This window comes from Phyllobates terribilis, unplaced genomic scaffold, assembly GCF_046119375.1.
Source record: "Phyllobates terribilis strain yellow unplaced genomic scaffold, ASM4611937v1 Scaffold_3__8_contigs__length_932513732, whole genome shotgun sequence".
Classification (NCBI taxonomy): Eukaryota; Metazoa; Chordata; class Amphibia; order Anura; family Dendrobatidae; genus Phyllobates; species Phyllobates terribilis.
In genome coordinates this window covers 262,256,374-262,278,612 of record NW_027362763.1, presented here as the reverse complement: position 1 = coordinate 262,278,612, position 22,239 = coordinate 262,256,374, and the positions used below count along the sequence as shown (strand labels likewise).

The window sequence follows — 22,239 nt, the reverse complement described above, 5'->3', positions numbered from 1 at the left end:
TGCAGGTAATCATTAGATGTGGCAAGTCGCTGCTGCAATTGATCATTTCCAGTCGCCAAACCTCCCTGAGATGGGCTGCAGCAGGAAGATTGGCAGGGATCAGGTAACACAAAAAACATGAACGGCAGGGTATTGGTAAGCTACTATTTGCTTTATACCAGGCACCTTCACAATCTAAGCACTATTGCTGTGATATACAGCACTTTATCTGTGATGTATATATTATTTGCACTGGCACTTTATTATGTGGAATCTTTTAGTGGCCCTTTTGTTGTGTGTATGTTTATGCACATGTGTAGATCATGCATCACATCTACATTTAATTACGCATGACTTATTCTTTGATAGTCACTCTGTCCATATTTATGGATATTCTGTCTTTTTGAGCTCCCAAATTCATCCAGATTAATGGTGACTTTTTGTGAGTACAGGGTTCCCTTGGGTTCTCTAGGGTTAGACGACAGTGAGCAGGGTTGCCAAATCTTGTGTGCTTTATTTAGAGTGTCAACCTCTGCGGTCAGGTAGGGCATTTCTTAGATAAAGTATCAGGTCCTCCTTTGCCCTGTAACTGGATCTACTCAGTCCTGTAGTTTGCTTGGTATAATAGTGGATAACCAAATTCACTCAGGCCAACATTAATCATATATTCCAGGAACTAGTGTGATATTTTGTTTTAATTGTGATAAATAAAAGTTATCTTTTATTGGGGGGAACTTTTTGTATAGTTAGATTTTGGTTATATTCCTCACCTCATTATTATATATTTGTTAATCCAAATCCTAGCACTTCAGATCTGATTAGGTACACCTGGATAGCTATGACTAGAACCAGGCCATGTGTTCACTGGTCAGTCAGCTGGGGGATGCTGAGCAGAGTGAGTTGTGTTGGAGCTGGAGAGAGACAAGCCAGAATCTCTTTGAGAAGAGACTGCACAGGCCATGTGCGGCAAACTGCAAGTATCACTGGTTACTATGGATGATAGCTGTTGTGTGGCTCAACTGAGACTAGCTTAGCCATGTCTGAGCAGCCAGGGTCTGTATTGTTTAGTTAACACCTGGACAAGGCAAGGGATTTATGTTTATAGTTTTGTTTTTGGTGCTGTGCAACCTGTGGAAATAAACATTATTCTATTTTTGAGATAAAAATCCTGTGGTTTTGTGTTCCAAGAGGCTACCTGAGAGTATGAATCCTTACACACTATACAGACCCCCTGCATATGGCAGAGGATTTGGGAGCATCCAGTGACAATTGCAGTTTCAACTTGCATTGTGCATTTATCTGATGTAGTATAAATTCTAAAACTCAACTGATGATTAAGATTATACTTAAAATCCACAGATCATGAAAAGGTTAACAGACCATTTGAGAGTTTAATATGTTTAACCTTAATTTAGCAAAGTTAGCAAAACAGCAAGAAGTCAATAGCGTTTCTTTCACTCCGTCCTTGGAAAACTTGCACCGCTGCTTTCAATGCTATAAGACATTAACTGAAACAAATGCGGTTTGTATACATCTAAATATAGATATATTGTGTTTTAGTGAATCAGTATATAGATTTTAGGAACAATGATTGATGACCTGGATATTGACACTAGTAATAAACATTTATGAGCGGATGACTGATTGATGCTAAGGAATTATGATTGCTTCCTGGGGTTGGTAAAGTACTTGTCATATTTTTGCTTGTAACAGATTTCAGACAAGACAAACCATTATAGTGCAAACCTCTATAGATTCCACTGACACAAACAACATCTGGAATCTTGTTTGGAAGACTCATGTGATTTGTTTGCCGCTGGCATACATCAGGTTGTGAAAGTGTGATCACAGACAACGTCTTTAGCTGCTCAGACTAATATAATCATTGAGCAAATTTTATACCAAGACTGCTGAAATTGTCAGATTTAAAGAGGATTTTCAGTTTTAACAAACAAAACTTGTTCATTTTATAATGACTACAGCTGGTACGGGAAGTATTCAGATCCCTTTAAATTTTTCACTCTTTGTTTCATTGCAGCCATTTGGTAAATTCTAAAAAGTAAATTTTTTTTTCTCAATAAAGTACCCAGTACCCAGCACCCCATCTTGACTGAAAAAAACAGAAATGTAGAAATTTTAGCAAATTTATTAAAAAAGAAAAACTGAAATATCACATGGTCTTAAGTATTCTGACCCTTTGCTCAGACACTCATATTTAAGTCACATGCTGTCCATTTCCTTGTGATACTCCTTGAGATGGTTCTACTCCTTCATTGGAGTCCAGCTGTGTTTAATTAAACTGATAGGACTAGATTTGGAAAGGCACACACCTGTCTATATAGGACCTCACAGCTCACAGTGCATGTCAGACCAAATGAGAATCATGAGCTCAAAGGAACTGCCCAAGGAGCTCAGAGACAGAATTTTGGCAAGGCACAGAATTGGCCAAGGTTACAAAAGAATTTCTGCATTACTCAAAGTTCCTAAGAGCACAGTGGCCTCCATAATCCTTAAATGGAAGAAGTTTGGGACCACCAGAAGTCTTCCTAGACCTGGCAGTCCAGCCAAACTGAGCAATCGTGGGAGAAGAGCCTTGGTGCGAGAAGTAAAGAAGAACCCCCAAGATCACTGTGGCTGAGCTCCAGTGATGCAGTAGGGAGATGGCAGAAAGTTCCACAAAGTCAACTATCACTGCAGCCCTCCACCAGTCAGGCTTTTATGGCCGAGTGGCCCGACGGAAGCCTCTCCTCAGTGCAAGACATATGAAAGCCTGTATAGAGTTTGCTCAAAAACACATGAAGGACTCCCAGACTATGAGAAATAAGATTCTCTTGTCTGATGAGACGAAGAAAGAACTTTTTGGTGATAATTCTAAGCGGTATGTGTGGAGAAAACCAGGCACTGCTCATCACCTGCCCAATACAATCCCAACAGTGAAATATGTGTTAGAACCCTCCTGTTAGTTCTTTTTCTATTTTGTTGGTCACATGACTTTCTTCCTTTATAATCCAGCTCCGCCCTTCTGGCCTTGCTGGACTTCAGTGTTACATTTACTCTTAAGCTAGCCAGGTGCCTTGTACCTAACTTTGTAGTTTGCTTGGTCTTTGGACCACTAGTACTTTTTGTTTGTTTGTCTTTGCTCTGCTACAATTTCTGCTAGGAGGTGTCCAACTATATCCCAGTCCTTAGTTCTTGTAGGGACGCCTCCCTTATATCTATAGGTCTGCGTTCAGACTAGCCGAGGACTTAGGCAGGTCTGTTCACAAGGAACAGGTCCCCCGCTGCATCGTAGGGAATCAGCTTAGTCCTATTGTAGGGACAGTTTTCCTTTCTTTCCTTAGTGCTTGTAGCAGTTCATAACAGTAAGTCCAGCCCAAAATAAAACACTCTAAGGAAAGTAATCCAGATATCAGCATGGTGTCGGTTCAGGAGTTGGCTCAACGCCTGCAGGGACTGTCTTTGGAGGTGGCCGAGCTCCAGCAACACGAGAGTAGCTGTCCTGTAGCGCATTTTGTCGAATCGAAGGTAGGACTGCCAGATATTTTTTACGTAAACAACAAGATTTTTTTTCCTTTAGAAACGCTTGTTTATTATATTTTCGTTTAAGACCCAGATCCTCAGGGAATGAATCACAGAGCATTGGGTTTATAATGTCACTTTTGCATAAAGAACCACAGGGATGGGCCTTTTCTCTACAACCTAATGATCCGTGTTTTAGATCTGTGGAAGATTTTTTTTCTGCTGTGGGGTTGTTGTATGATGATCCTGATCGAGTCTCATCTGCTGAAACGGAATTAAGACGTTTGAAGCAGGGATCAGGTGATGTGGAAAATTATTGTACATACTTCAGAAGATGGTTGGCCGAAGTGTAATGGAATGACTCCGCATTAAAATGTCTGTTTCTTTCTGGTCTAGGTGAAAGGGTTAAGGATCTGCTGATTGCCTTCCCAAAACCTGGAACCTTGCAGGAGGCAATGCAATTAGCTATACGTGTGGACAGGAGACTGCGTGCTAGGATTAATGAGGAGAAATCTACTGCTATGGCAGCTCCTAGTTTTCAGAGGGTCTGCTCGGAAGGTGGAGAACCGATGGAGATTGGAGCAATGTCACCCCACTCTCAGGAAAAAGACCGCAGGTTTGCTAAGGGATTGTGTTTTTATTGCGGTAAATCTGACCACTTTATTAAGAACTGTGTGCTTCGTTTGAACAAAAAAAAAAAAAGAGCTCAGTTACGCCCGTATAGCTTGTTTAAACTCAAAAGGAGTATTTCTTTCTGGAAGCACCTCATTCCAGGAGGAGTTGATTGAATTTCGGGTATTTGTGGATTGTGGTTCTACACTCAATGTGATTGATAAGGGATTTTTGGAAAAATTTAAATTAGAATCCAAACTTTTGTCATCTCCTATTTCTGTGGTAGCTGTTAATGGCTCTCCCTTGAAATGTATTACTCACAAGGTTTTTGAATTTCCCCTCACCATTAATGGTATTCATCAAGGGAATTTGGATTTGGCGGTATTAAATAATTTGCCTTCTCCAGTGGTTTTGGGGTTACCTTGGTTAAAATTGCACAATCCTGTACTGGACTGGTCTACCCATGAAATTAAGTCTTGGAGTCCTAAGTGTCATGATAAATGTTGTAACGGTCGCATTGCTGCTGTGGAAAGAGGGGAATTACCTGTACCTATTCAGGATTTTTGGAAGTTTTTTTCTGAGGAGGAGTCGAAAGTTTTGCCTCCTCATAGGGACTATGATTGCACCATTGAGTTTGTTCCTGGAGCTACTCTTCCCAAGAGTCGCTTATTTAATCTGACTATCCCTGAGAGAAAGGCCTTGGAGGAATACATACAGACAAGCTTGGCCGCCGGTCACATTAGACCTTCTAAGTCTCCTGTGGCTATTGGATTTTTTTTTGTAAAAAAAAAGGACGACGGTTTACGTCCATGTCTGGACTTTCGCAAAATTAATAAAATTACCATACGCAATTCCTACCCACTGCCATTAATTCTTGACTTGTTCAACCAGTTAGTGGGGGCCAAGTGGTTCTCTAAAATTGATCTCCGGGGGGCATGCAATTTTTTACGTATGAAGGAAGGTGATGAATGGAAAACTGCTTTTAACACTCCGGTGGGTCATTTTGAGAATCTGGTTATGCCTTTTGGTCTTACCAATGCACCAGCGTTTTTTCAAAACCTTATTAATGACATCCTAAGACCGTTGATTGGTAAGAACGTGGTGGTGTATTTGGATGACATTTTGATTTATTCGCCGGATCTGGAGTCTCATTGGCAGAGCATACGTGAGGTATTGCAGTTGTTAAGTGACAATTCGCTTTTGCTAAGCTGGAGAAATGTGAGTTCGCTGTGCAGAGAAATCGCTTTTTGGGCTACATTATCTCCAGCGAGGGCTTTGAGATGGACCCGGTGAAGGTTCAGGCGGTGCAGGAATGGCCTAGGCCTATTGGTTTGAAATCGATACAGAGATTTTTGGGTTTCGCCAATTATTACAGAAAATTCATTAAGAATTTTTCTATAATTGTTAAGCCGCTGACCGATCTCACCAGGAAAGGTGCGAATACGGTTCAGTGGACTACGGAGGCCATTGAAGCTTTTGAGTATCTCAAGGAGAGGTTCAGTTCTGCCCCCATCCTTATGCAGCCTGATGAGACCAAGCCTTTTTTGGTCGAGGTTGATGCTTCTTCAGTGGGGGTCGGGGCTGTTTTGTCTCAGGAAAACAAGGATGGAGTACATCCCTGTGCCTTTTTTTTTTTTCAAAAAATTTTTCTGAGACCAAACTTAATTACGATGTTGGTAATTGGGAATTGCTGGCTATTAAACTCGCATTTGAACATTGGCGTCATTTCTTGGAAGGTGCTAAATTTCCCATTCAGGTTTTCACTGATCATAAGAATCTGATCTATCTTGATGATGTCAAGCGCTTGAATGCCCGTCAGGCTAGGTGGGCACTTTGTTTTTGCGGTTTAATTTTTCTGTTACTTACATCCCGGGTACCAAGAATGTAAAAGCTGATGCTTTATCTCGCAGCTTTTCTCCCATGGTTGGTACCGAGGAGTAGGAGAGCATTTTACAGGAAGGTGTTGTGATAGCAGCATTGGACTCCGTTTTGGAAGATGGGATTCTGAAAGCCCAGGAGGATGCCCCATCTAACACTCCCCATGGGAGGTTGTTTGTGCCTAGGAACTTTAGGAGAGATTTGTTTGTGGAGTGAAATGAGTCTCGGTTGGCAGGTCATCCAGGAATTTCTGAGACTAAGAGACTTGTAGTTCGCAGTTTTTGGTGGCCTGAGTGGCAGAAGGAAGTCATTAAGTGGGTGCGTCAATGTACTGTGTGTGCTAGATATAAGTCTTCACATGCTCCTGCTGCGGGGTTGCTTTGCCCTCTGGAGGTTCCTAGTGCACCTTGGACGCATCTTGCTATGGATTTTATTACTGACCTTCTTGCCTCTGAGGGTTTCACTGTCATCTGGGTGGTCGTGGACCGTTTTAGCAAGATGTGTCACTTGGTTCCTTTCATCAAACTGCCCTGCGCTAAGACACTCGCTAAGGCTTTTGTTAAGGAAATTGTCAGACTCCATGGCGTTCCTACCGACATTGTTTCCGATAGGGGACCTCAGTTCGTGGCTCGTTTTTGGCGTGCCTTTTGTGACAGGTTGGGAGTTCATTTGTCATTTTCATCTGGATATCATCCTGAGTCTAATGGACAGACAGAAAGAAAGAACCAGGATGTTGAGCAGTTTTTGCGTTGTTTTGTGGCTGACAATCAAGAGGGGTGGTCTGAGTTTCTGCCACTTGCTGAATTTGCTCTTAACAACCATACATCCTCTTCTGCTGGGTGTTCTCATTTTTTTTGTTGTACTGGGAGACATCTGTCGTTTGGGTCATTCTCCAATTTGGTATCGGCTGTGCCGGAGGAGGAGAATTTTTCCGGTGATTTGGAGAGAGTTTGGACTGATGTACGTTGTAACCTTCAAGAGGCTAACGAAAAATCTAAGAGGTACTTTGACAGGAAACGTCAAGAGGTTTTGTTTACGGTTGGTGACATGGTTTGGTTGTCCTCTAAGAATCTGCGGTTGAGGATTCCTTCTAAGAAATTGGGCCTGAAATTTGTAGGGCCGTTTAAGGTACTTCAGGTAGTTAACCAATCTGCTGTTACGTTGGAGGTTCCCACCTCCTGGAAGATTAATCCGGTGTTTCATGTTTCCTTATTGAAAAAAGCTGAGGTTTCGGATAGGGACGCCACTGTCTCTGTTCCTCCGGTGGTGGAAGACGGTGAATATGAAATTTCTCGCATTCTTAATTCTAGATGGCATAGAGGGAGATTGCAGTATCTCGTCGCTTGGAAAGGTTTCGGTCCCGAGGATAACTCCTGGGTAAAGGCGGATGATGTCTCTGCTCCTAGACTTATCAGAGCGTTTCACAGGAGGTTTCCTGATAGACCTGGGCCTGGAGGATCCGGAGGATCCTCATAGAAGAGGGGGTACTGTTATAACCCTCCTGTTAGTTCTTTTTCTATTTTGTTGGTCACATGACTTTCTGCCTTTATAATCCAGCTCCGCCCTTCTGGCCTTGCTGGACTTCAGTGTTACATTTACTCTTAAGCTAGCCAGGTGCCTTGTACCTAACTCTGTAGTTTGCTTGGTCTTTGGACCACTAGTACTTTGTTTGTTTGTCTTTGCTCTGCTACAATTTCTGCTAGGAGGTGTCCAACTATATCCCAGTCCTTAGTTCTTGTAGGGACCCCTCCCTTATATCTATAGGTCTGCGTTCAGACTAGCCGAGGACTTAGGCGGGTCTGTTCACAAGGAACAGGTCCCCCGCTGCATCGTAGGGAATCAGCTTAGTCCTATTGTAGGGACAGTTTTCCATTCTTTCCTTAGTGCTTGTAGCAGTTCATAACAATATGGTGGTGGCAGCATCATGCTATGGGGGTGTTTTTCAGCTGCAGGGACAGGACGACTGGTTGCAATTGAAGGAAACATGAATGCGGCCAAGTACAGAGATATCCTGGATGAAAACCTTTTCCAGAGTGCTTTGGACCTCAGACTTGGCCGAAGGGTAACCTTCCAACAAGACAATGACCCTAAGCACACAGCTAAAATAACAAAGGAGTGGCTTCAGAACAACTCTGTGACAGTTCTTGACTGGCCCAGCCAGAGCCCTGACCTAATCCCAATTGAGCATCTCTTGTGAGACCTGAAAATGGCTGTCCACCAACGTTCACCATCCAACCTGACGGAACTAGAGATGATCTGCAAGGAAGAATGGCAGAGGATCCCCAAATCCAGGTGTGAAAAACTTGTTGCATCATTCCCAAGAAGACTCATGGCTGTACTAGCTCAAAAGGGTGCTTCTACTCAATACTAACCAAAGGGTCTGAATACTTATGACCATGTGATATTTCAGTTTTTCTTTTTTAATAAATTTGCAAACATTTCTACATTTCTGTTTTTTTTCAGTCAAGATGGGGTGCAGAGTGTACTTTAATGAGAAAAAAATGAACTTTTTAGAATTTACCAAATGGCTGCAATGAAACAAAGAGTGAAACATTTAAAGGGGTCTGAATACTTTCCGCCACCCACTGTATATATGCAATTTTCTAATATACTTTCTTATGATTTTTACAATCTTATGCTTGTAATCACCGAATTGAAAATGTCATTGTTTCCTTCCAGAGGATTGGAATTTTGGTCATGTGAACAAACAGATGGCTGGATGTAGCTGTAAAGCTTTACAGTCTGTAAAATGATGGTTCCTCTTCACTGATGGCAAGCAGTGAAGAAAGTGATAAGAAGTTTTATAGATTTTTGTTAGACTTTCTATCATGCAATGAATAATCTTTACGGCATCGTCTGGAAACATGTGGAAATCATTGTTAACAATCTATGCAGAATGAATGATGAATGAATGATTTATGAGATTTACAGGGATTATTTTTGTGATTATACTTCACTACTAATTGTGATTTAGTTTTTTCCCAGTTGAAATTGCACATTACAACATTGCTTTCCAGCTACGGCTGACATAACATTTCACTTAGCCTTACAGTGCACAATCCCTCTCTTCGACAGATGGCACATCTTCCTGTGTTTCCTATTTTTATTGTCAGAAAACATTTCTCTTTGTGATCTATTGTAGGTGCTAAATGGAATAATTACAACAAAACAGCAAATAAAATCTTATTTTTGGGTTCATCTTACCTCATCAGAGATCTGTCCTCCAAATGTCACCCAGGTTCCTGAAATAAATAAATTGAAAAAAAAATGTAATATCTAATGGAAGATTGCAATGTACAACAATGAATTATTGATGGAATTGTAAATCTCACTTCATATGAATCGACTAGACCAGGGACACACAACTATTTCTTCCAAGGGCTACATTATCAGATTGAACCAATCCCAAGGGCAGCACATAAACTTAAAGTGGTATTACTATGTGAGACATGTATAGAATATTGAAAGTACATCCCATAAATGTTTTATAGGTGTTAGCTCCACTTCCAAGACACTTCAGAGAATGGTGGTCATCTCCCCTGAGCATACTCCAGAAAGTTGGAGACTATGAACACATACATTTCTCTCTAGTTTATGTGAGTTGTTGAAGCAACTAAGTTTTTCATTACTTCCATAAACTACAATGAAGATGCCTGAACTCATGCATGGCCACCCCATCTAATACATAAAATGCCACTAGAAGACTCCCATTCTGCCAAAATATGGCCATACAATGTACGATTAGTGTCTACCCAACACTGTTCTCATAGTACATACCAGTCTTCTCTCTGGAGTGGAAAATGTGTGTGAGCAGCCACCAAATACAGACAAGTTGTCAAATGTGTCAGAAGTCACAGGCTTAAAAAGGCTATCTCAGACACAATTGGTACAAGCTGTTCTAGAAGAACCACAACCTTCACTCTTTAACCCCTGTACAGGGATCTGGTTTTACAACTGTGTCCACTGGATTGCTTCCATGGAAAGGCTGCCGTCCAGAGCAAACCAGAGGCAGGAAGGGTTGCCTAACATAGTCAAATTAAAGAGGTCAGAAAAGGAGCAGAATAGTAAAACAAGAGGATGGTCAAAATTCATACCGAGGTCAGAAAACAGGAGGAATCCGGAAAACAAAAAAGCTCACAAGCCAGGTAGCAGAACTAATTGACTGGCAGTGGAAGTCAGAGACCCAGGGGTTTAAATAGCAGACAGCCCAGCCCAGATTTCTCAGATAGGAGTAATGAAAAAAACAGCTAATTAACCCCATAGCTCCCTGATCTAGCAGCACCAAAAGCCCCAGGAGTAAAACAGGACTGATGTTGTCACACAGCATCCACAACAAAGGCACGGCACCACCTAGCAGCCGAAGCAGTGTCAAAGGGGACAGGAACTGGCACAGATGTTACACACATACAGTGACCATGCAGTTTATGGGCCATGTAAAATGGCATCGCAGGGTGTGCATCCGTGGACTAGACTTTAGACTAATGCATAATATTTTTCTTTAATAACACCATTGCTGTGCATTCTAGCTGAAAATAGGTGCATTTTATGTGTTCTAACCATAAAGCTCATACAGGCAACTAAAATTAATAGAAATGTATGAAAATCCATTTCTGAAATAAAAGTTTTTCATTCAATTTTGTTGACAGTGTATTTTTAAAAATTACAACAGTCTATGGGCCTGATTCATTTAAATATTTATGAAGGTTTTCACACATAAAACACTTGAAAAAGTTTTTTTCCTTGTCTTGGCCAACTTCACCAAAATGAACAGATCTGTGGAGTAGTATTATGGAGGCATTTGGTAGTTGTTGGATTCGCCTCTTAATGAATTAAGTGCATTGTGCTAAATGACAATCTTAAAGAATCAGACCCTATGTGTGTAGCATTTTGTTATGATTTTAACCTGCCATTAATTAGAAAATAAAACACTGTAACTAATGTGTCTCAAAGCAACATTTTATATGCCGTAATAATTATTACGGCATATAAAATGCATATCAATTCAAGTTGGCTATTTTCAGAGCTTCCATGGAAGTGAATGGACAGAGCATGTGCAGCTACCCCTCCATTCCTGTCTTTAAAGGGGTCTTCCAGTCTAAAATGAAAAGTCTGCAGTCACTCTGTGTGACTGCAGACTTTTGAATCCGCTCAGAGTACACACTGTACACTGTGAGGATTTGCGAGCGAGGGTAAGGCTGTCTAGAGGGTGCGGCTATCTAGTGGGCACAGCCTCGCTCCATACACTTACATGGAGTGAGGCCGTGCCCACTAGACGACTTTTGCCTGGGAGCATGCATATCCATACTTCACCACCTTTCCTGACTCTGAAACCAGAAATTTCTCGCAGTGCACAGTGTGTACACTGGGGGGATTCAAAAGTCTGCAGTCACACAGAGTGACTGCAGACTTTTCATTTTAGACAGGACAACCCCTTTAAGATATGGGACTGCTTTCTCAAGATAAGTGTCGCTCCCACAAGTGGGATCAGCAGCTATTTATGCCATATCTTGTGGATACCTATAAATACCCGTAAATGGTTATTCCCAACATTGAAAATGGAACGGCGGCTGTGCCTGCGCACTCTTGTTCCATTCATTGTCAATAGGACTGCTGGAGACAATATGCAAGTGCAACCAAATTCCATCCTGACAGGACAGTTCTCATTCTCGGGATCAGTGGTGATCACAGCAGTCAGACCCCTGCCGATCAGAAAGTTATAACCTATCACCTCTCCTGTCCTATCACTTTTGGAAACACTTTCTTCCTAGTACGGTATAAGAAAATAATGATGAAGAAAATATCCCTTTAAGGCCACCAGTATACGGGCATGTCTGCCATGTAGCATTATAAATTGGTATGGTATATCCCCTACTATTTTCTTCTAGGTGTGTTTTACTTCTAAAAATTGTGCCACAGTGGTCCAAAAGGTTTTGTGTGGTATTGCAGCTTCGACATATTTACTTTTATGGAGCATCCTGCAATATTAAGCATCACTGAGGAACACGTGTAGTGATGTTACTGGAAGAAAGCAGCCAAATTTTTTAAACATTGTACAACTCCTTTTTTCTGTATGTACTATTTTTTACTTTAATAATATTTATCTACAATGTTTACTGCCAGATGTTTAATAGTTTTATATTGTGCCAAAAGTTTTTTTTATCTACTTTTTATGTTTATTCCCTTAGATAACACGACTTCTCTAATCCCATAATCCTATTATACTCTCGATAACTTCAGTCAAAGAAAACTGTCATGTGGAGTCTGGAGCGTGGTTATCATGAGTTTTTGGCATGCCATGAGTTGAAAAAAGTGAATGCATCTATTTACTACTTATTTCAGTTTATTTTAAAGGGAAGCTGTCAGCAAAAAATTCAACAAAACAAAACAAACCCCACATTATTTACCTGTTTACCTGCTGCTATTGTGCCAGCTATGGTTGAAATGTTGAAATACCCCCAAAGGTCTTTTAACACCTTATGTGGGGCTCAATATATGAAATAAATAAAAAATAAACAAATAAAAAGCAAGTCTAAAATAAATGTAAAAAAGCCGCAGCGAATCCAAATAGCTGTTACTAGCCACACCACCATAAAAACATGTCCAATATAAAAATAATTGTTACAGGAAGGGGAACAAATTTTCAAATGTATTTTAGTGTTTTTTTTGTGGTCATATTAAAAATGTGAAAAACAGACTTGTATTTCCATTATTTTCCCACCGATAGGGTCCAATATAGACAAAAAAAAGTGAGTATGAAAATGTCATAAAAATTAAGCCCCCCCCCTATAGGATATTTCTTTATCGTTTAAGGATTATTATAAAAACTAAAAGCTTCAAGATTAGTTCCTCTTCAAGGTCTCGACTTGGGATCTTGTCTTTATTCCTGGATTAACATCTATCCATTCTAAAAACATTGAAGCTAATTCGAACAAAACTTTCTCCCCCCCATAGGGTCTAGGTTGTATTCCCAACCAAGACAAGGGTACAATAAGCGACTAGTTGAAACAAGGTCTATTGTGTCTACTAATATGCCTTTTTCTTTCATTTTTAACTGGACTTTTACATTATGCTACTATACCTTTGGTTTTAGTACTCTTACATTTTATTATTAATAAGGTTTAAGCGTCATCATATTTTATCGTTAAGCAATTCCAATGTAATATTTTGTATGTTTGTCTTTATTTTCTCCCCAATCTTTATAGAGGGAATCCTTTCCCTCCTCACTTCCTACCCTTCTATCCCCTTTTAATAAAAATGTTTTTCTTACCCCCCCCATCTAAATTCCCTACCCCCTGTTTTCCTTTTCCCATTTATGTTCCCTTAAATTGTGTTTTTGTGTTATTGTTACACGCACGCCGCTAGGTTCAGATAAGGGTGAGACAGGTTACATGAATTCTTTGGAATCCTGGGGGAACCAATACTCAGGGCGACCATAGACCATGTGCTGCAGCTTCTCTCAGGCACAGAGGGGTATTGACCCTCAGGCACAGACACGTAGGTTGTTTCACTTGCTGACCAGACACATTTGACTAGAGTCCTCATAAACGGTAGAACAGTAGCATTTAATAAGAAGCCGCACAGCCAGTGCAAGTTAAGTTTTATGAGCAACAGGCTCCAGTGACAAACAGTACAGTCTCCTTAGCAGCACATCAGTTCACAGTCTTCCCAGTAGTACAGGATAGCACAGTTCTAATGCAAATGCACATTAATGAACACAGCATTCTTTACAGCACAGTGAGATGGAGTGGGGGGGTTGCTGAGGGAAATGATCCTTGTAACACCAATTTTTTTCTTCCAGTCTTTATCTTTCTGCCTGACAATACTCTGCACTGCTAGTTCAGGAACTCTACCTGACCTGTGTTTAGCTTCACTCCTGACTTGAATCCTTTTCACTTGCAGGGGCGCTTCTGTGAGATACAGAACACACACACCACCTTTCTTTTTGTCTCCAGCCAGACAGTAAACAGCTTCCCCACAATCCCCCTGGGGCTCTGCTAAAACACTCCCCTTCTCCTGTGACTGTGTTAGCCCCTCTAGTTGCTGGATGCTTTTGGAGCACAACACTTCCTATCTCATGTGCTTGTGTTACTTCTAATGGTTGCTGAATGCAAGAATTTTTTTTACAGCTCTTTAAACCACCAGTACGAAAAAACCCAAACATGTGCCAGGTCAGGAGCAGGAGGGAAATGGCCCAGTCCTTAACTGTTTAAAGAGGTTGTCCACTACTTTTACATTGATAGCCTATCCTTAGTATAGGTCATCAATGTCTGATCATCCGGGGTCTGACACCCGACACCCCCACCAATCAGCAGTTATCAGTGGCAGTGGTAGCCGCCGGCCACATGTACTTTCTTGCCAAGATGCTTCGTCTGCTTGTAGTGGCTGCCGCAGGGAACTACACATCCACCTCATATTGATTTGAATAGGAGGCGGATGTGTAATACCAAGCTCCAGCCACTACAAGTTGACGGAGCAGCTTGGCAAGTGAGTACTTCCGGCTGGCGGCGGCCGCTGACTCCGATAACTGCTGATCGATGGGGGTGCTGGGTGTTGGACCCCGGATGATCAGACGTTGATGACCTATACTAAGGATAAGCCATCGATGTAAAAGTAGTGGACAGCCTCTTTAAACATAAGTGCACTGCTCCTTGATTGACATTCAGCTTTGCAGCATGTGTGTGCAATGAAGGATGTCAGTGAAGAAACAAGGGGAAATGTAGTGAGTGCTGCTCGTTCACTGTCCCAGAGCAGCCCCAATGGTTTGAAGTGAGCGGCTGCAGGGAGAATATAACTTAATTTTCTACCTACAGGATCATTACCAAACACTGCTGCACATGTTTAAATGATATTTATCTACAGATCACCACTATGACTGTAGGTAAGTACCAGTTTTCGGGTTCCCTTTAAATGGACTGTCAGCACATAACTGTTCAAATGAAGTACAGAAACTGGGTGGATCGTGGCGCTGCCAAACATTTAAGTATACCCTCCCTCCTACTTGGTTTCCATCTATCTTCGCCCTTCTCTGGGTCTAAAAAGCCATAGCTGTCAATCAAAGAATAGAAGAGAGGGGTGGAGATACCGGGAAAACAGGCAGGTGGGTAGGTGCATTTAAATGTTTGGCTGCACCATAGTGCACAGAGAGCCTGTACTTGGTTTGAACAGTCATTCTGTGCTGACAGAGTCTCTTTAAATGGAACCTGTCTTCAGGTTTTTGCTATGTAATCTGAAGACAGCAGGAAATAGAAGCTGAGACAATGAGTTGAATGATGTGTTATTTATTACCATGTGTGCTGTTGTTCCCTTATAGTGAAGGTTTTATCACCTTGTGATTAGCATTGCAGGACTACATTTGTCCAACCACGCCCCTCCCTCTGTGATAAGCAGCTCACTGTTATTAGCCATTCTATATAGAGAGCCTGGTGGGGGCAGGGTTAGCTTTCTCAGCTCTGTTGCATTTCTAAATCTAAAAGCTCTGATCGTGTCAGAACTGCTGAACCCAGTAAATTAAGTGATACATCATTGGATTCTGGGTCCCTTTTCCTACATCAGGCTGCTCTCAGATAAAGTAGCAAAAACCTGCTGACAGATTCCCTTTATGATTCAAACTGGCTCAATTTGTTCTTGTATCTGAAATGTCCCTAAGTCCTCCAGAGTTTTTATTCACAAAATTCATTACATCATGAAAATTATTGGTGCCCCTCTTAGATATTAGGCTCATTTTATAGAAATCAATATTTATAATGAATAATTAAATAAAGCAAAATAATTAATTGAATTACACAATAATTGTCTGCCTGTTCACCCCCCCCCTTTTCTTATCTTATGTCTATATATAACAGCACAGGTATATAAAAATACCGAGATGTAATTGCCACATGCAGTCATTACAGGTTCACACCTTATGAACATATTCACACAAACAAGCTATGGGTGAATCGACCTTGGCAAATACTTTTGCCAACTTCCTCTCGTCACATCACTGATCTGCTGCCTCTTAGGCAATATACAATTTTATCACACTTGAAGACCCAAGAACCAATATTTACATATTTTATTAACAGAAGATTAAGGCTAGAATCACACATGTCATTTTTCATTCCGTTTTTGATAAGATTTTTTAAGTCAAAGAAAGAAGTACGGTATTTTGCGGTCTATAAGACACACTCTTTCCCTTCAAATTTGGGAGGAAAATGGTGGTTTATCTTATAGTCCGAATGTAGCTTACCGGGGATATGGGGGTGGCAGCAGAGCTGAGATCTCAATCTGTGCATGCGCCACCACCGGTGGCCATTTTAATGAAGCCCACTGCTGGGACACCCCCTCCTCCCAGCCCAGCCCGCAGCATTGCCCACTGCTAGCTTCCTGCAGTGGCGTACCCTGCCCCCTGTGACCCTGCTCCACCACCGCCGCCCCCCTGGTAAGCTAAATTCGGATTATAAGACGGACCCCCATTTCACACAACAAAAAATGTCTTTCCTATTTTCCTCCTCAAAATTTGGGGTGCGTTTTATGGTCCGCAAAGTACGGTAGATCCAGCAAGAAGTACAAGTCCCTTTTCTAAATGCCTTTTCAATGGTGTCTAAAAAGTAGTGCAATACATTGGCACACAAGCTATTACACACTGGTAGGTCCTGCCTTTGTTATTATTTTTCCCATAATGTTAAAGAGACTCTGCCAGCAGGTTTTTGCTATGTAATCTGAGGACAGTATGATGTAAAACACATATTTCAATGATGTGTCACATGTCAGGCTTTGTGCTGTTTACTTACACTGGAGGTTTTATCATCTGGTGATAATCATTGCCTTTACCACAGCAGCTACAGCAGCTCGTGCATGCTAGTCCGACTCCGCCCCCTCCTGTGATAAGTTGCTCATTGTCTATAGACAAATTACATAGAGAGTCTCGTGTGGGCGGGGATAGCTGTGGTGTGGATGGGGTCACCTGTGGTGTGGGCGGGGACAGCTGTGGTGTGGACGGGGACAGCTTTCTCAGCTCTACTGTATTGCTAAACCTAAGAACTCTGATTGAGTCTGAACCACTGCACCCAGTAAAATAAACCAGGGCAGAGAAGTATGCTTGTGCAGGAGTGCGATGCCGGGGACACTGTGTGGATGACGTAGGGACGCATCATACACACGAAGCAAGAAGAAGGTCGGCATCGCAAGAAGACGGGTGGCACCGGACCAGGACTATTGACACCCCTCACTGTCTTCCAGGTGAGTATAATAAAATCCCTTTTTCTTCTCTTGCAGGTCGGATCAGGGGCTTATGTACAGCATTATAAAATGTTGTATAGCAGGGGTGAAAGGTGGTGGCCATGTCTCATATCGGCCAAACCTGGTGACAGGTTCACTTTAACAGTCCCCTTAGGAAACTTGAAGCTGCAATCATCTGATGACATGTGCTCTACAGAGCAGTGCTTCAGCCCTGCTATGCATTGCAAAAATCACGATCTCCTTATGAACGCAGGCCAAGAGCTGGTGTTCACAGGAGATTCACAATGACAGGCACAGGGGTCTTCTGCTGACCCCTGGCTGTCATGACAACCCATCGGCGTCCCGGATCATGTGACAGAGGTGCTGATGGGTGGGATTTGTGATGTTCTTCCAGCTGGCGCGTGTTAGATGACGCTATCAGAGATTGACAACAGGATTTAACTGGTTAACAGCCGCAGGTGGATCCACCCATGGCTGTTAAAAGCACATGTCAGCTGATTAAATGAGCTGTCATGTGCAGGGAAAGATGCGGGCTGCGTTGCAGGGACACGACATGCAGTGGTGGCCAAAAGTATTGGCACCCCTGCAATTCTGTCAGATAATACTCAGTTTCTTCCTGAAAATGATTGCAATCACAAATTCTTTGGTATTATTATCTTCATTTAATTTGTCTTCAATGAAAAAACACAAAAAGAATTGTCCTAAATCCAAATTGGATATAATTCCACACCAAACATAAAAAAGGGGGTGGACAAAAGTATTGGCACTCTTTGAAAAATCATGTGATGCTTCTCTAATTCATGTAATTACCAGCACCTGTAACTTACCTGTGGCACCTAACAGGTGTTGACAATAACTAAATCACACTTGCAGCCAGTTAACATGGATTAAAGTTGACTCAACCTCTGTCCTGTGTCCTTGTGTGTACCACATTGAGCATGGAGAAAAGAAAGAAGACCAAAGAACTGTCTGAGGACTTGAGAAACCAAATTGTGAGGAAGCATGAGCAATCTCAAGGCTACAAGTCCATCTCCAAAGACCAGAATGTTCCTGTGTCTTCCGTGCGCAGTGTCATCAAGAAGTTTAAAGCACATGGCACTGTGGCTAACCTCCCTAGATGTGGACGGAAAAGAAAAATTGACGAGAGATTTCAACGCAAGATTGTGCGGATGGTGGATAAAGAACCTCGACTAACATCCAAACAAGTTCAAGCTGCCCTGCAGTCCGAGGGTACAACAGTGTCAACCCGTACTATCTTTCGGTGTCTGAATGAAAAGGGACTGTATGGTAGGATACCCAGGAAGACCCCACTTCTTACCCCGAGACATAAAAAAGCCAGGCTGCAGTTTGCCAAAACTTACCTGAGCAAGCCTAAAACGTTTTGGAAGAATGTTCTCTGGTCAGATGAGACAAAAGTAGAGCTTTTTGGGAAAAAGCATCAACATAGAGTGTACAGGAAAAAAAAAGAGGCATTCAAAGAAAAGAACACGGTCCCTACAGTCAAACATGGCAGAGGTTCCCTGATGCTTTGGGGTTGCTTTGCTGCCTCTGGCACTGGACTGCTTGACCGTGTGCATGGCATTATGAAGTCTGAAGACTACCAACAAATTTTGCAGCATAATGTAGGGCCCAGTGTGAGAAAGCTGGGTCTCCCTCAGAGGTCATGGGTCTTCCAGCAGGACAATGACCCAAAACACACTTCCAAAAGCACTATAAAATGGTTTGAGCGAAAGCACTGGAGACTTCTAAGGTGGCCAGCAATGAGTCCGGACCTGAATCCCATAGAATACCTGTGGAGAGATCTCAAAATGGCAGTTTGGAGAAGGCACCCTTCAAATATCAGGGACCTGGAGCAGTTTGCCAAAGAAGAATGGTCTACAATTCCAGCAGAGCATTGTAAGAAACTCATTGATGGTTACCGGAAGCGGTTGTTCGCAGTTATTTTGGCTAAAGGTTGTGCAACCAAGTATTAGGCTGAGGGTGCCAATACTTTTGTCTGGCCCATTTTTGGAGTTTTGTGTGAAATGATCAATGATTTGATTTTTGCTCCATTCTCTTTTGTGTTTTTTCCTTGCAAGCAAATTAAATGAAGAGAATAATACCAAAGAATTTGTGATTGCAATCATTTTCAGGAAGAAACTGAGTATTATCTGAAAGAATTGCAGGGGTGCCAATACTTTTGACGTAAATATACGTCATATGTACGTCATATGTTGTGAAGGAGATAATCTTGCTCTGGTTCATTCCAGTGTCAGCCCTTGCTTAGCTTATTTCTATTTCTGTTGTCTTACCTTGGCTCGTATTTTGACTATCGTTCAACCTTACAATTCTCTTAATGTTTGTGACCACTTTGAGATTGACATACCTATTGACACATTGACACAACTTCCTGACTTTCTCAGCCAGCTCGCTTCACCAGGCAGCAGCCTACTCCAAGGCCCCAACCCAGAGGCCCCTGTGTAAGTCCAGATATCTGTACAGTGTTTAAAGGGTGAAGACCAGAGCAACCTCTGGGACCTGGTAGATGGGGTGGCTAGTGCCAAGCATGTCCACGGAAGTCGTATTAAAAGCTTCCAGGTTACCATGAACAGTGCCTCTGTAACACAATGAGGATCTTGTTCTCAGTCCCCAACCTCCATAACTCACTATTCATTCTGAAATACTGCTAAAATCCAACTGGCTCAAGATTACATGGACTGGCAGCTTACTGAAAGATTAGATTACATGCTGCTTATCAAAGTATAGGGAGAGAGAGGAGGGGCAAGCCAGATGAAGAACCAGAGTGAGATAAAGGCAGAGAAAGACGCACAAACAATACTGCAACCTTTCTAGTAGGTTTTTATCTCAACCCAGAACTGTATTCACAGCTACACTGCTCATTTCTGCTACTGTATATAATTCAGAGTCCATCATGTCCATATGTACTATATATGGTCGATATCATAGCTGTTAGCTTCCACCCATAAGTACAAAGATAACTGCAAATTAGCAATAGGGTTTACTGAGTGGAAAATAGTTTAAAAAAATGGATACAAGTTTTGCAATGACCACAAATAGTATTTTTCTTCATGTACACACATGACAAAGTGCATATACATTTTAATAGGATTTAATAGGATTGTATGATTTAGATATCCTCTATCAAAAAAATCATGAACATGTGCTAATTGCACAGCTCTCACATTCATTACAGCAGCTTTCTGCTCTGACTTTTTCCAAAGTAGACAAGCCCTTTAACACTTCACCATAATGTATATGTATTGCAGATTACGTGAAGGAGTTATTTATTGTACCACACAATACATGTATGATGGAGAATGTGAGAATGGAGCAGGCACATAAGCTGTGTCAGTGCCATCTGCAGCAGAAGACACCTGTTACATATGTGACACCCCAGGGGTCTGGTTGCCACAGTGATAGAGATATTACGTCTGAGAGCAGGTGGGAGGTCCTTTGGTCAGGGATCCTGTGCATGCCACACCTCCTGCCCAGTCTTGGGAGGGGAAGGACTTCCCCTATATAAACCTGGGGCTGAGGCAGGGTAGGGAGTTCTGAGAGGAGAAGACAGGGAGCAGAGCTGCTCTATGGGCTCTGCTCCACAGGCAGGCCCTGTCCAGGGGCCTGAGCCTGGAGTCAAGGAGAGTAGAGACAAGAAACAGCAGAAGCAATACTACTACGAGTCAGGGGCTGGCAGCTGCAGAGCTTGCCCTGACTGAGAAGCTTTCTTACCGGACCCGGCGTCCGAGGCTGTGGGGACTAACTCTTACCCAGCAGCAGAAGCCGACCGGCAGGGGATTTCAGGTCCTCAGGCCCAGAAACCCGAAGGCACGGTCACACGCGTGGGACCAGCACCGCCATCGTGGAGTGGAAGCCATTAGAAGGCCCCGAGTCACCGGCCATACGGGTGAGCACCACACGGTACACTCAGGGACGTGGGCTACTTATATCCGCTTCTAGCAAGGTAGCCAGAAGAGTACAGTCAGTTTGGGAGGCCTACAACTCCGCCTGGCCAGGGGAGATCCCATCTGCTCAAGGACTGACCAGGCCCCGTTCACTAGCAAGTACTCCGGGAGGGTCTATCGTTGTTACCAGTAAAGACCCTGAATTACACCGCACCGTCTCTGAGTGGTTCCTGCTACCCCCATCATCCACATCTGCTGCCCTGAGGCCATACCCCTCCCGTTGGGGGTTATACCATCTACGCTGCACCATCCATCCACCGGCCTCAGCGGACTGTCCTGCAGCGGCAGCTCCATAGCTGCATTCAACGGGTGGCGTAGTCGTCCAACATCTACCGCTGTTACATCGCCGCTCAGTTTGACTCCCTGGGCACGGACCGGGTCACCGCCACGAGACTACAACCCTCAAGAGATCCGGCTCCGGGTAAGCTCCCGCGTGCGCAACGCAGCGTGACACAGGCCCAGGGGCGCGTCACATACAGCTAGGCTACCACTGCAATAGTCATGGTTGCAGCTATGTGAAATCTCGACTATTGCCGACTATTTAAATATTTACATGCTGTGTCCACTGCTGGGAGAGCGCTCTGTCAGCCCATGCTCACCCTCGCAGCATGAACCCATGTACACACATAGGAGAGACCAGTCCATCACCTGGAGCAGGGTGGGGAGAACACAGCGGGTGGCAGCACCATACTAGTTACGTCTCTCTATATGGTCCCTGACCGGATTTTAAAACAATATTTATTCTGAAATGCCATAGTGACTCAGAGTAAAATATTATTGGCTGCAATTGTACAACTCTGATTCTTGCTGCTCGTGGGTTCCAGGTTCACTTTAAAGTCGTTCCATTTCTGTTACAAAGTTACAAATCTCTGCATAGAAATAGATTTAAGGGATAACATGCTGTATTCCAACAGATTGCTGAATCTGGACAGCTTTATTCCCCCTGTGCTCTTCTCTGCTGCAGAGGGAAAGCTGCCTCTGTTTCCAGCCGAACAAAGAACACAGTTAAGACTAACGGAGCGACCATGCTGCTGGTCAACTTTCAGTAGCATACCATCCCCGGTCTGAA

The 22,239-nt window shown here is 42.7% G+C and overlaps 1 protein-coding gene across 3 annotated transcripts in view; it reads right to left on the bottom strand.

The window, feature by feature from the left end:
- KCNAB1 (potassium voltage-gated channel subfamily A regulatory beta subunit 1) overlaps positions 1-22,239 on the bottom strand; it is a 552,388-nt gene that overhangs the window by 126,123 nt on the left and 404,026 nt on the right. For all 3 annotated transcript variants that reach the window (XM_073674769.1, XM_073674770.1, XM_073674771.1), the window contains exon 3: positions 9,193-9,230. In XM_073674769.1, the coding sequence (XP_073530870.1) occupies positions 9,193-9,230 (38 nt within the window). The remainder of the gene's footprint in view (positions 1-9,192; positions 9,231-22,239) is intronic.